Raw genomic sequence first — 11891 nt, forward strand, 5'->3', positions numbered from 1 at the left:
TGCCCTTCTCAAGAATAGAGATGGCACCGTGACACAATCGTTGTTAAAAGTATTCCGTGACATAAAAAATATATGTCGCATTACGGAAGTAACTTAATTATTAAAAAAATATATATATATCTGTTTAATAATATTTTTCCTTGCCAGTTACTGCTTAAAAATATTAAAATCACTGAATAAGTTAAAAAACACATCCAAATTTGATTTCACATTGAATTAAATACGACTTTTTACTGAGAAGATAAAACACTAAATTTCGAATATTCAACAGGCTATAAACTTTGTGAGTTACAAACAAAATCTTAAATACTATAAATTAATTACTATTAAAATCCGTACTTATTTAAGAAATCATAAAAAATAGTAAGGAGTAGGCGTATTTTTAAACACTTTGATTTGTAATATAAAAATATATGTTTAGTTTTAATTGTCCTTGCCAGTTACTGTTAAAAACTATTAAACTATTAAATTTGATTTCATATGTATGTAATGTTACCATAGAGCTAACGACGGTAATTTTCGATTATTCAAAAGCCTTAATATTTTGTGATAGTTAAATTGATTTTAAACTACATTTTTATTTGTTTAGATATTCCTAAAAAAAAGTCAACTTAGAGGTGTTTAACAAAACCATAAAAAACTTAAGTAGTAGGCCTATTTTTAAACATTTTGATTTGAAATGACAGTTCGTGTCACGCGTCGCAGGCCAGGACTTGCTGTCAGTCTCTAGCAGAAAAAGGTACATTTTACCCCCACTTTTTCCAGGCGAACGTCGGCGAGTGAATTCAGCTTTTTGTGTGAGTATAATTTTAAGCCGGAAATGGAGCCCAGCTACAGGCAGAAGCGGGAGTGGCTTAACAGCCGCGGCGGTACGGGCAATGGTGCCGGCCACTATGGAGGCAGTCGTGAGATTGGCGGCTACTCCGGCCAGTCGGGTCAATCGCAATACCCATACCAATCTCAGTCCCATTCCCATTCCCAAATGGGTCGCAATCTGGGGGGCTGGGCACCCTGGTCGGGCCCCAACACGAACACCAACTCCTCCTTGCCTTACACCTCCTCTGACTACCAACCCCCTGCTGCCCCGCAGGCCAACACTCTGTGGAGCCGCGAGAGATCCGGATCCAGCTGGAGCAATCAAGACCAGGCGGCAACAAGCAACGTAAACCGCTCGTGGTCAGGCCCTCGTCCCTCCGCCAACGGAAACCAGTGGCAAGCGCAAGACCCGAATACAAATCAAACTCCCAAAATGATGTCCCTGCGGGCTCAGGCGGATGAAAAGGCGGTGCCGGACCACATTCGCGAGGAGCTCTTCGCTCTGAGCGGTGCCAAGCGCAAGTGGTTCTATCGCTACCTCGACATGGGCTGCGGTCACGAGGAGGCGCTCAGCAAGGCCGCCGAAAGGCTGACCAACCCCGCTGGCTTCAAGGGAGGCTCCCTGAAGTGGTACGACAAGTACATTGCCAGCGGCCTCAGCGAAAAGGAGGCTCGGGCCAAGGTGCTCGAGTACAAGCGAGCCCATCCCATCCCGGCATCGGTGGACCGCGGTCGCAAGCGTCCGGAGCACTCAGTTCCGGATGATCGCGGCCGCAAGCGTCCGATCGAGGAGAACTCTTATGGCGGAAGGGCCAAAGAGGAACCCAAGAAGCCGAGGAGGGCCGCTGCCTCGCCGCCGCCGAGATCCTCGCAGGGCTCCAAGAAGGGCTTTCCCGTGGCCCTCATGCCGGAGAACTATCCCGACTGCGTGCTGAGCAGGAAGCAGCTGGTTAGGATCGAGGCTGGGCTCGTGGACGAGATGCGCAAGGGCTGGAAGACGAGCATCAACTTCGGGGGCATCCAATTCCTGCCGGGCGTCATTATTGTCACCTGCATGGACAGGAACACGCAGAAGTGGCTGGAGCATGTGGCGCCGAAGATCACCGTGGTGCAGGGTATTAAACTGAAGACCTGCCCGGAGGATGAGATTCCGGCCACCAAGGCGATCACTGTATTTGTTCCACGCTCCTCCGAAGAGCCCGATAAGATCACAAATGATCTGTTGAAGGATCAGAACACTGACCTCTTGTCGAAAACCTGGAAGATCATGCGCACCACAAAGGTCAAGGACAACAAGGTGGTGACCATCAGCATTGGCGACAAGTCCCTGGAGATGCTCAAGAAGCGCGGCATGACGGTCAGCTACCGTTTTAGCCAGCTTTCTTGCCGCATAGCCAGCGACAAGGCCGCTTTGAAGTCGGTTCGCGTTAACTACGCGGAGCCCCGGCCACCAAAGCCTGCGGAGGATGAGGGTGAGGCTGCTGACGAGTCAGCTGAGATCGACCTCACCGAGGAGGATGGCGAGGAGCACATCTCCAAGCTTGACCTGGTTGTGGTCGACGAGGTTAAGGGAGATGATGACGAGGAGAACGAAGTGGTTGAAGAGGAGACGGCTGACGATGAGGTGGAGCTAATTGAGGGGGAGCACGATGATGAGGAGGAGCTTGCCGAGGGGGAACCTGATGAATCCTATGAAGTCGATGAGAATGCCGAGGAGGAGCAGCAGCAGGAGGAAGAAAATGAAATCACCGAAGAGGCAGAGAATGAAAATGCTGATGGGGAAGAACATGAGGTTGAGAATGCTGACGAGGAAGAGATTGAGGGCGAGACCACCGTCATAGATTAAGCAGCTTCTCGTAAGTATGCTTCATAGAAGGAAAGCTAGGCGATCTTAAGGTAAGATAGGATTTCTTTTTACTTTTAAAAACGCTATTAACCTATTTCTCCTTTTTCCCTAGATACATTTGATGCCCAGCCACATTTAAAACTTAAACACCCTAGACATACCCTTAATCATACGATTTTACCAGCAAGAAGCTTTTAGGACAAACTTATAAGATCTGTAGCAGGACATACAGCATTCTTCGACATCCTATTATAACATTTATACATTCGACACAATTCTGTATTATGATTTTCATTAAATATTTGGTTATGGACTAAGAAATTTGCCAAAATATCTGTATCTTTTCTTTGTATTAGACTGTAATTTACATCCTATTATAACATTCATACATTGTATTATGATTTTCATTAAATATTTGGTTACGGACTAAAACCTTTGCCAAAATATCTGTGTCATTTCTTTCCTTAAATGGAAAAAACTCAAAACTACGGTCATAAATACAACTTCTAGACATTCTCTCTTGTTTTATTAGCAACAAACGAAATACAAACGCTTAATTATGTTAAAAACGCGACAGCATTAACATAGATGCGACTCTTACAAACAATGTGCTTATTAATACTTGAGGATTTCGAATCCCGACGTCTATCGTGATTTGACATTTTAAAATACATTCGAGAAAATGCATGGCACGCTTAGTTGATGACATGAGTAAGCTATGAAGCGCTAGTGGCAGACCGTCCGTCCTCCGATTTGGCGTCTCCTGCTGCAGCTCCCCGCTTCACGGAGAACTGCATGTAATCCTCGCGTGTGGCGGCCGCATACTCCTGCACCAGGCAGTCAACCGTTTCGCGCGATTCGTCCAGCTCCGAGAGGTCGTCCTTGAAGATGTCCTCGCGCTTGAATTGATCGAGAAAGGCGCCCCGCTTGCGCAGCTTGTCGTACTGATTGAGTGTCCGCTCGAACAGCGAGCAGATGCTGGTGTGGTTGGCCAGCATCAGGCCGGAAACGCGATGGTTGCTCTGCACGTAGGGCGAGGAGCGGGACAAGGCCACCTGGATGGAGGTGGGGCCCCAGGGAATAAACTGGGCCATCTTGCGGTCGCGGATGCGCTGCAGCGACTTGTGCACCTGCGTGGGATCCACCTCGCCCTGGATGATGTTCAGAATGGATATGTAGCAGTGGTGGTTGGACTTGTCCGGCCCCGTGGACACCATCATGTTCTTGGGCTGCAGCAGGCGACGCATCACATCCAGCACGGTGGTCTTGCGCACATTGACCGTCTGCTGCGAATTGACATCCGAATCGCTGGACAGCGGCGTGTACCCAGTCATCAGGAAGTGCAGCTGGGGCGTGGGAATGAGTGGAGCCATTAGGCCAATCAGATTGTTGTTCATGTACGAGGGATACCGCAGCGTGGTGGTGCTCACGCTCATGATGGTGGAGACCAAATTGTTGATCTGCGAGAAGCTCGGATTCTGGATGTGCAGGCGATCGCAGGCAATGCGATTGAGCGCCGTGTTGTCCAGCACAACTACGCTGTCCGCAGCGGTGGTTAGACGCTTGAGCGTTAGCATGGAGTTGTAGGGCTGCACCACAACATCGCTGATCTCGTCCTGGTTGGGGAAGACACTGAATGTCTGGATGAGCTTCTTGGGATAGCGATCCGCCAGGCGCTCCATGATGAACGAGCCCATTCCCGAGCCCGTGCCGCCGGCAATCGAGTGGCAGAGTATGAAGCCCTCCAGGGAATCGCTGCCATCGGCCTCGCGGTCAATGATGTCGAACACCTCCTCCTGCAGCTTGTCGCCCTGGCTGTAGCCAGAGGCCCAGTTGTTTCCAGCGCCTCCTCCATGCTTGGATAGGTAAACATTCTCCGGATTGTAGAGCTGCAAGGGGGAAGACAAGTGCTGTTAGAACCTGGGAACCAAGGGTGCTATTACCTACCTTGGAGTATGCAGAACCCATAATGGTATTGATCACCCTGGGTTCCAAGTCCAGGAGCACTGCGCGCGGTATGTAGTGGTCGTCGTCCGCCTGGTAGAAGAACACATCCTTGCGGTCCATGCCATCGTTGGCAAAGTCCTCCAGCACGCCGCTGGGCGAGATGCCATGCTCCAGGCACAATCTCTTCCAGAACTCAAAGCCAACTGGGATTTTTTAAGGGGATTTTAGATATGCAAACCAGGCTCGTCCTTTTTTCGTAAACCTACTCTGATTGCCGCACTGCCCCAGCTGCAGGGTAATTATTTCACTTGGCATTGTGCAGCGTTGTTGTCCGCCGGGATCGTCAGGTAATGCTTAGTGTTTAATGTGATTGTACTCGAAATAAAACAAAAACAAACCAAAAAACCATCGAATTGTGGGAAAAAAATTTAAAAATTGCCACAGCGGGGATGTATTTTTTACAATTGCTTCGGGCCAGTGTTAAAAACGCCGCAATGATGCATGCTTAAAGTGGAAGGTGGCGCATGACGTCAGCGGGGGTATAAATTAAAATCGATGTGTGTCGTGCATTATGAAATATAAGCCAATTGAAAGTAAAACAAAATAAATGAAAAAATTATAGCCAATTATTTAAGTACAAATTTGTTTTTTTGTTTTTTGTATTATTTATTTATTTATTTTTATTCTGGTTTTGAAGCAATTACAAATGTCATTTAATCAATTTTTTTAGCTTTAGCTTTTAGGCCTTAAGCTAGGGTTTTTGTGTTTATTAAAAAGATTTTTTAAAGATTATTATTGATTCTATTAAGATCCTTTGATTAAAACCCACTTAAGGGATACAATTTTGTTAAATAAGTGGTTCGATAGCAAACCCGAAAAAATAAAAAACTTCAAATCAGTACTTGGTATTTATTTTGTTTTTATTAAAAACTTTTTAACATTTAAGTCACCTTACTTTGCCTTGTGACATCACAAATTTCAAAATTGCGCTCTACAACTGTGCTGTTCCAGAGATGGCACATTTTTAGTGTTGCACAGCGCGCAAACGACCGGCTTGAAGAAATCGCGTTGCCCGCGCAGTTTTCTTTTTGTTGATATCGGGTGCAGACCAAGCTGAGCAAAAAAAAAAAACGCCGGAAGATCTGTGAAAATAAATAAAACTTTTATTCAACAAACTAGTTATTTGAACAGCACAACTGCACAATGCCCCGAGCCAAGGCCGCGAAGAAACCAGCAGAGGCGGTGGCAACTGAACCCCAACCCACCGACCCCACTCCAAATGGCAATGGAAGTGTCGCCGACGAAAATCCAGCCCCTTCCGCCGAAGAAGCCAAAGTTCCGGCGAAGGGAAAGCCCCGCGCGAGAAAAGCCACCAAGGCGACCGTAGCTGCGGAAAATCCAGAGGAAGTAGAGGCGGAAAATGCGCCCACGGCAGCTGCACGTGGCAAGAAGAAGCAGCAGCCGAAGGATACAGAAGAAAACGGCGAAGCGGAGGCGGTGGCCAAGCCAAGGGGACGCGCCAAGAAGGCGGCGACTGCAGAGGCGGAGGCCAAGCCACCAGCTGCTGGCAAGGCGTCCAAGCCGCGGGCCAAAAAGGAGCCCACTCCTGCTCCCGCTCCCGAGGAGGAGAAACCAACGGCTGTCCCGGAGCCAAAGGGCAGGGGACGCAAGCGGAAGGAGACGCCGGCGGAGGCCAATGGAGGGGCAGAGGAGGCGGCAGAGCCACCAAAGCGAAGGGCCAAAAAGGAGGTCGTACCAGAAGGAGAAGCAGCTCCCAAGGAGAAGGCGGCCAAAGCTGAAACCGCTGTAAAGAAGGCACGCGGAACCAAGCGCCTGGCGGACTCGGAGATTACAGCTGCCCTAGAGGAGGAGGCAGAAGCGGATGAGGTGGAGCCTCCCAAGGCTGCAAGCAAGCGAACCAAGAAGGGAAAGGCGGTTGAACCCGAGACTATAGGAGATTCCGAGGAGGTAAAAGGAAAGGAAGAACCCGCACCAAAGGCAGCAGCCAAAAAACGAACCAAAAAAGCCAAGGAAGACGAAGGAGCGGAGGAAAATGAACCGAAAGCCGAGGCAAAGCCCACCAAGCAGCGCGGCAAGAAGGAGGCCAAGGAGGAGCAGCCGGCGCCAGCAAAGAAGCGCGGACAGAAGACAGAAGCCGCCGATAAGGAAAACGGCGTGGAAGCAGTACAAGAACCCCCAACTGAAAGCAAGCTACCTGGTAAGCAACATTAATCTTTAAATAATTATAAAAATTAAAAATCCTTTCCATTTTCCAGCTCGAGGTCGTAAAAAGGCAGCAGCTAAGCCGGAAGCAGCCGAAGATCTTGTGGAAACAGCAGCTGAAAGTAAACCAGGTGGGAAAAATGCTACAAATAACCATTATGACAATGCCATAACAATTCAACATCTTTCCCCAGTTCGAGGGCGAAAAAAGGCGGCTGCCAAGGCTGAAGATCCCGAGAATGAAGATGATGAGGAGGTTGGATCGAAAAGTATGTTGGCGGAACAATCCGGCTGCGGTGGAGCTGCCGTATTAAAAAGCTTGCAAAACGTGCTTAACTTCTGTTTTCCAGCCACCAAGAAATCCAAGAAGGCCGAGGTCAAACCCAGTGTAGCATTGGATAAAGAGGCGTTCGCCCTGCCAGCCGATAAAGTATTCAATTTGAAAATCTCCAGCTGGAATGTGGCCGGTCTGAGGGCCTGGCTAAAGAAGGATGGTCTGCAGTTGGTTGACCTCGAGGAACCCGATATTTTCTGCCTGCAGGTAAGAGCTACAGTCGCCTAAGACTAAAGTAAAAGCTAAACCGAATTTAATTTAAAGGAAACCAAGTGCGTAAACGATCAGCTGCCGGAGGAAGTGACCCGTCTGCCGGGCTACCATCCCTACTGGCTGTGCATGCCGGGTGGCTATGCCGGCGTCGCCATATACAGCAAGATCATGCCAATAAATGTGGAATACGGCATTGGCAACGAGGAGTTCGACGATGTAGGACGCATGATAACGGCGGAGTACGAAAAGTTCTACTTAATCAACGTGTACGTGCCGAATTCGGGTCGAAAGTTGGTCAACTTGGAACCCCGCATGCGCTGGGAGAAGCTCTTCCAGGAGTACGTGCAGAAACTGGACGCTCTGAAGCCGGTGGTCATCTGTGGCGACATGAACGTTTCCCATAATCCCATTGATTTGGAAAATCCGAAGAGCAACACCAAGAATGCCGGCTTCACGCAGGAGGAGCGAGACAAAATGACTGAGCTGCTGGGCCTCGGTTTTGTGGACACCTTCAGGCATCTGTATCCCGACCGGAAGGGAGCCTACACCTTCTGGACTTACATGGCCAATGCGCGAGCACGCAATGTGGGCTGGCGTCTGGATTATTGCCTCGTGTCGGAGCGATTTCTACCAAAGGTGGTGGAGCACGAAATACGCTCCCAATGCCTTGGAAGCGACCACTGTCCGATCACCATATTCTTCAATATCTAGTTATATTCTTTGTTTGTTTTTTATGTACTTTTTCAATCGTCACAATTATTCTGTTTCCATTTAATATTTGGTTTTCTTTGTATTTATTTATCCATTGCTGTACAATGCGTACGCACCTACTTAATTTGTTAAAATCATCATTACACTGTTTAGTTGTAGATCGACCATACGAATTGGAATTTTTGAATAAAGTAAGCTACTCCGATTTGGATTTTACTGTGTTGAAAATCTTAAATTCAAAGTGGATTTCAAATTCGCAACGGTAATATATCGATAAATGTAAACGCAATATTTTGCCCTGCCAACTTGATTGAAATCACTGTTGCGCCTATCGAAGCAATCGAGGAAAACAATCATTTTTTTCCCGCCCAATTTCGAGCATTCTTTAGTTTTTGCCAACAATTATAAATTCGCAAAATGGTTGTGACGCCAGGAAAAGAACTGGTTGCTGCCCAGGAGAAGGTGGACAAGGAGGAGCGACCGGAGCAGCAGGCGGCGCCGCCGGTCAACCGGGATGAGGAGCAGTACCTGAATCTTCTGAGGAACATCATCGCGAATGGCGAGCGGCGCACGGATCGCACGGAGGTGGGCACGCTGTCCCTGTTCGGCAGCCAGATGCGCTTCAACATGCGCGAATCCTTCCCCCTGCTGACCACCAAGCGCGTCTTCTTCCGCGCGGTGGCCGAGGAGCTGCTCTGGTTTGTGGCTGGCCAGACGGACGCCAAGCTGCTGCAGGCCAAGAACGTTCATATCTGGGATGGGAACAGCACCCGGGAGTTCCTGGACAAGCTGGGCCACACGGAGCGCGCCGTGGGCGACCTCGGCCCGGTATATGGCTTCCAGTGGCGTCATTTTGGGGCGGAGTACGGCACCTGCGACGACGATTACAGTGGCAAGGGCATCGACCAGCTGCGTCAGGTGATCGAGACTATCAAGAATAATCCCTCGGACAGGCGCATCATTATGTCCGCATGGAATCCGCTGGACATACCCAAGATGGCCCTGCCGCCGTGCCACTGCCTGGCCCAGTTCTACGTCTCGCAGACGCGCGGTGAGCTCTCCTGCCAGCTGTACCAGCGGAGCGCCGACATGGGACTGGGCGTGCCCTTCAACATCGCCTCCTACGCCCTGCTCACCCACATGATCGCCCATGTGACGGGTCTAAAGCCAGGAGACTTTGTACACACCATGGGCGACACGCATGTCTACCTAAATCATGTGGAGCCGCTGCGCGAGCAGCTGGAGCGTAAGCCGCGTCCCTTCCCCAAGCTGGTGATCAAGCGGCAGGTGCAGGACATCGAGGATTTCCGCTTCGAGGACTTCGAGATAGTCGGCTACAATCCATACCCCAAGATCAAGATGGAAATGGCCGTGTAAGGGGCCTAATTTGTTCAATCTATCCAAATTATTCTTATCTCAAATACAGTAGCTCAACGCGACGAGCAAGTGATCCCATTGTAAATGTCACAACAACAATTTTTTAATTATAAAATGTTAACAAAAACTTTATAACACGATTTTAAGTAAATATTTTCTATTTAACATTTCTTTGTTGGTCTGGCAATGCCAACACTTTACTTTTCCTTCCATCTGGTAGCACGGTTATAAAAGCTGTTAAATTTGAAAGCTTGATATTTTTTATATGATATACTTTTGATTAAAATTATAATCCCCATCAAATCCCCATACACCGCCACAAAAAGTAAACATTTTTTTAAACACATCATTTCATAGCTTTATTTGAATAAATTGTTGCTTTCATTCATCGTGTGTAGTGTGTGTTTGTCGTTTGTAAATTCTCAGAGTAATCCATAATGAAGTATAATTGATTCTTAATAAATCTTGCACAGAGTATACCGTAAATATGCTATATAAATTTGCTTGACATTTTTCGCACTTAATATTGTGATTTTGCTTTGTTTCGGTTTCTTGGTATTTTTGTCTTTTAAGTAATTTAATGCAAATTTGAAGAAAAACGTTAAGGTTTTGTGTGTCCATATGAGAGAACTCGACAGTAATTCAATATACAATTTATGCACTTTAATTAAATTGGAATAATTGTTTTCAGTTTTGTTCTGTGATGATTAAAGATAAATACATATTTGCTACTACAATACGATACTGTCCACCAATATTTTGACTATGTTTTTTTTATAACGACGAGAAAAAAACTTGCATAGTTCTTCGTATATAATATGTGGCATAATGTTTTATGCAAGCTAACCGATAGACAAATAGAAATTAGTTTGAATTATTATAATTGTTATGTGGAATTCAATATGTTCATTAACTTATGTTGAGCTTGAAAGAGCGAATGCCACTAGAGTTTCTGAGTTCAGTTAAGATTCAATATTTTTGTTACCATTTTGGCTAAAGTGATTCCTTCATCCGTTGCCTTTGACTTGCGTTTAACAATAGTGCTTAAAATTAGTACCTTTGACTAAGTTCGTTTCGACTAAGATTTGGTTTTAATTAATTTATAATATATTTTAAGTGTTACCATTTCTTACTTGAACATTTAAACATATATAAAGAGCGTATTTCCGTCCGCAACTTACTGATGACTTGCACTACAAAATGTTATTTGTTGTTTCCTTGTAATATGATCGTTAGCCGGGTCTTGTTATAGGATGCTACAGCTGAATCAAAGATCTGGGCCAGGATGGTATTGTCAAACTGGTAAAATCAGGGGAAAATGTGAGAGCAGCGATTTCCTGCTAGGATATCGCTCTTTTGACCACCGGGGAAATTCAACAGATTTTGGGGCGCCAGTTCTTTGTGTATAGTAGCTACACCTAAAAGCCATCAATTACACTTCTCAGATAGATTTTCAATGCATTTTCACACGAGTGGTTCGTAGTATTTCTTGGTTTCTTTGCTATTCAACATTCATTTAAGTGAGACTAGGGGCTAGGAGACTGTGTCTGTGTGGGGGTGTGTGTGTGATCTGTGTGAGAGAAACAGACATTATAGGCAGATTGTAAACGATGCAGCGGTACAGTCGCTGCACCGTTTACAGCCGGCCTACAGAGGGCGCGCTGCAGACTTCCGGTTCCGGTTGCGTCTGCAGGGCATTTGCACAACCTTATTGGCTTCAAAACGCGAAGGTGCCTCGAGAAACGATTTTGCACTGTGAAATCGATAGCCATTTATACATACGTCTTTGGTTTTTGCTTTTGCTTCGTTTGTTTTGGTGTAAAAGTATAAAAGTGTGTGCCGTAATTAAGCCTTTCACTTGGTAGTTAAAATTTGTGGTAACTTGTCGATTTTTTGTGGTTCTCGATTTCGTTCCCCTGCTTGAGATCCCTCCTCAATACGAGTACTCTTCCTTTGTTTTCAAGATATGCGCTTTGTTTTCGTCTTCTTTAAATGTTAACATTATTGCGTTTTCCATGTAAAAATTATAAATTTGCTGGTTTCATAGTTCTCTTCGATTTGTTAGTCTTTTCTGCATGTAGTTCAACTTTCTCTTCTGGTATTTTCACTTTCTTACGTATGTTTCTCCTCCCTTCACGTGCCATTCCCTTTCTTCGATTTCGATTTCGTTTGTTTTTGTATATTATTGTGCGGTGTTTTTGTTCGTTACCATACCCATTAGTATTTAATATGTATATATAATATAATATATTGTATATAGTACTCATGTATATATTTAAATTTTTAAAATACTTTCTTGGTTTTCTTCCATTTGTATTTATCATTTATAAAACATTTCATCTTAAAAAATGTATATAATCGATTGCTTTTTGTTGTTTCATGCTTTTCATTCACTTATCTGCGTTCGCCTGGATACCATGTCTA

The 11891-nt window shown here is 46.1% G+C and overlaps 4 protein-coding genes across 5 annotated transcripts; 3 read left to right on the forward strand and 1 right to left on the reverse strand.

Annotated features, from left to right (window-relative positions):
* The first annotated feature begins 803 nt into the window (after positions 1-803).
* LOC108066469 (uncharacterized) lies at positions 804-3106 on the forward strand. The gene is made up of 2 exons (XM_044394795.2): positions 804-2712; positions 2775-3106. Exon 1 carries the CDS (start codon positions 821-823, stop codon positions 2660-2662), a length of 1842 nt encoding a protein of 613 aa, XP_044250730.1. The 5' UTR covers positions 804-820; the 3' UTR covers positions 2663-2712; positions 2775-3106.
* A 42-nt stretch (positions 3107-3148) lies between these two features.
* Positions 3149-5097, reverse strand: gammaTub23C (gamma-Tubulin at 23C). Its single transcript, XM_017155001.3, has 3 exons — positions 4876-5097; positions 4610-4812; positions 3149-4551 (listed from the first exon to the last, which is right to left on the reverse strand). The coding sequence occupies exons 1-3, from the start codon at positions 4922-4924 to the stop codon at positions 3379-3381; spliced, it is 1425 nt and encodes a 474-aa protein (XP_017010490.2). The 5' UTR covers positions 4925-5097; the 3' UTR covers positions 3149-3378.
* Positions 5098-5589: 492 nt separating this feature from the next.
* Positions 5590-8295, forward strand: Rrp1 (Recombination repair protein 1). Of its 2 annotated transcripts, XM_017155005.3 has the most exons (5): positions 5595-6827; positions 6886-6963; positions 7027-7101; positions 7183-7373; positions 7431-8295. In XM_017155005.3, exons 1-5 carry the CDS (start codon positions 5813-5815, stop codon positions 8088-8090), a joined length of 2019 nt encoding a protein of 672 aa, XP_017010494.2. In that variant the 5' UTR covers positions 5595-5812; the 3' UTR covers positions 8091-8295. The 2 variants fall into 2 exon arrangements, with proteins under 2 accessions (XP_070067911.1, XP_017010494.2); XM_070211810.1 differs by having other exon boundaries at positions 5590-6827; positions 7027-7373.
* A 132-nt stretch (positions 8296-8427) lies between these two features.
* Ts (Thymidylate synthase) lies at positions 8428-9634 on the forward strand. The gene has a single exon (XM_017148591.3). It carries the CDS (start codon positions 8508-8510, stop codon positions 9465-9467), a length of 960 nt encoding a protein of 319 aa, XP_017004080.2. The 5' UTR covers positions 8428-8507; the 3' UTR covers positions 9468-9634.
* The last annotated feature ends 2257 nt before the right edge of the window (positions 9635-11891 follow it).

Source organism: Drosophila takahashii, chromosome 2L, assembly GCF_030179915.1.
Source record: "Drosophila takahashii strain IR98-3 E-12201 chromosome 2L, DtakHiC1v2, whole genome shotgun sequence".
Lineage (NCBI taxonomy): Eukaryota > Metazoa > Arthropoda > Insecta > Diptera > Drosophilidae > Drosophila > Drosophila takahashii.

Excerpts from the sequence above, each read along its gene's own strand:
- LOC108066469 (XM_044394795.2), top strand. The coding sequence starts at position 821 with ATGGAGCCCAGCTACAGGCAGAAGCGGGAGTGGCTTAACAGCCGCGGC.
- gammaTub23C (XM_017155001.3), bottom strand. The coding sequence starts at position 4,924 with ATGCCAAGTGAAATAATTACCCTGCAGCTGGGGCAGTGCGGCAATCAG. Across the intron at positions 4,813-4,875 it reads GGGGCAGTGCGGCAATCAGA|TTGGCTTTGAGTTCTGGAAG; the intron begins GTAGGTTTACGA and ends AAAAAATCCCAG. Across the intron at positions 4,552-4,609 it reads TGGGTTCTGCATACTCCAAG|CTCTACAATCCGGAGAATGT; the intron begins GTAGGTAATAGC and ends TCCCCCTTGCAG.
- Rrp1 (XM_070211810.1), top strand. The coding sequence starts at position 5,813 with ATGCCCCGAGCCAAGGCCGCGAAGAAACCAGCAGAGGCGGTGGCAACT. Across the intron at positions 6,828-6,885 it reads AACTGAAAGCAAGCTACCTG|CTCGAGGTCGTAAAAAGGCA; the intron begins GTAAGCAACATT and ends TCCATTTTCCAG. Across the intron at positions 7,374-7,430 it reads CCGATATTTTCTGCCTGCAG|GAAACCAAGTGCGTAAACGA; the intron begins GTAAGAGCTACA and ends TTTAATTTAAAG.
- Ts (XM_017148591.3), top strand. The coding sequence starts at position 8,508 with ATGGTTGTGACGCCAGGAAAAGAACTGGTTGCTGCCCAGGAGAAGGTG.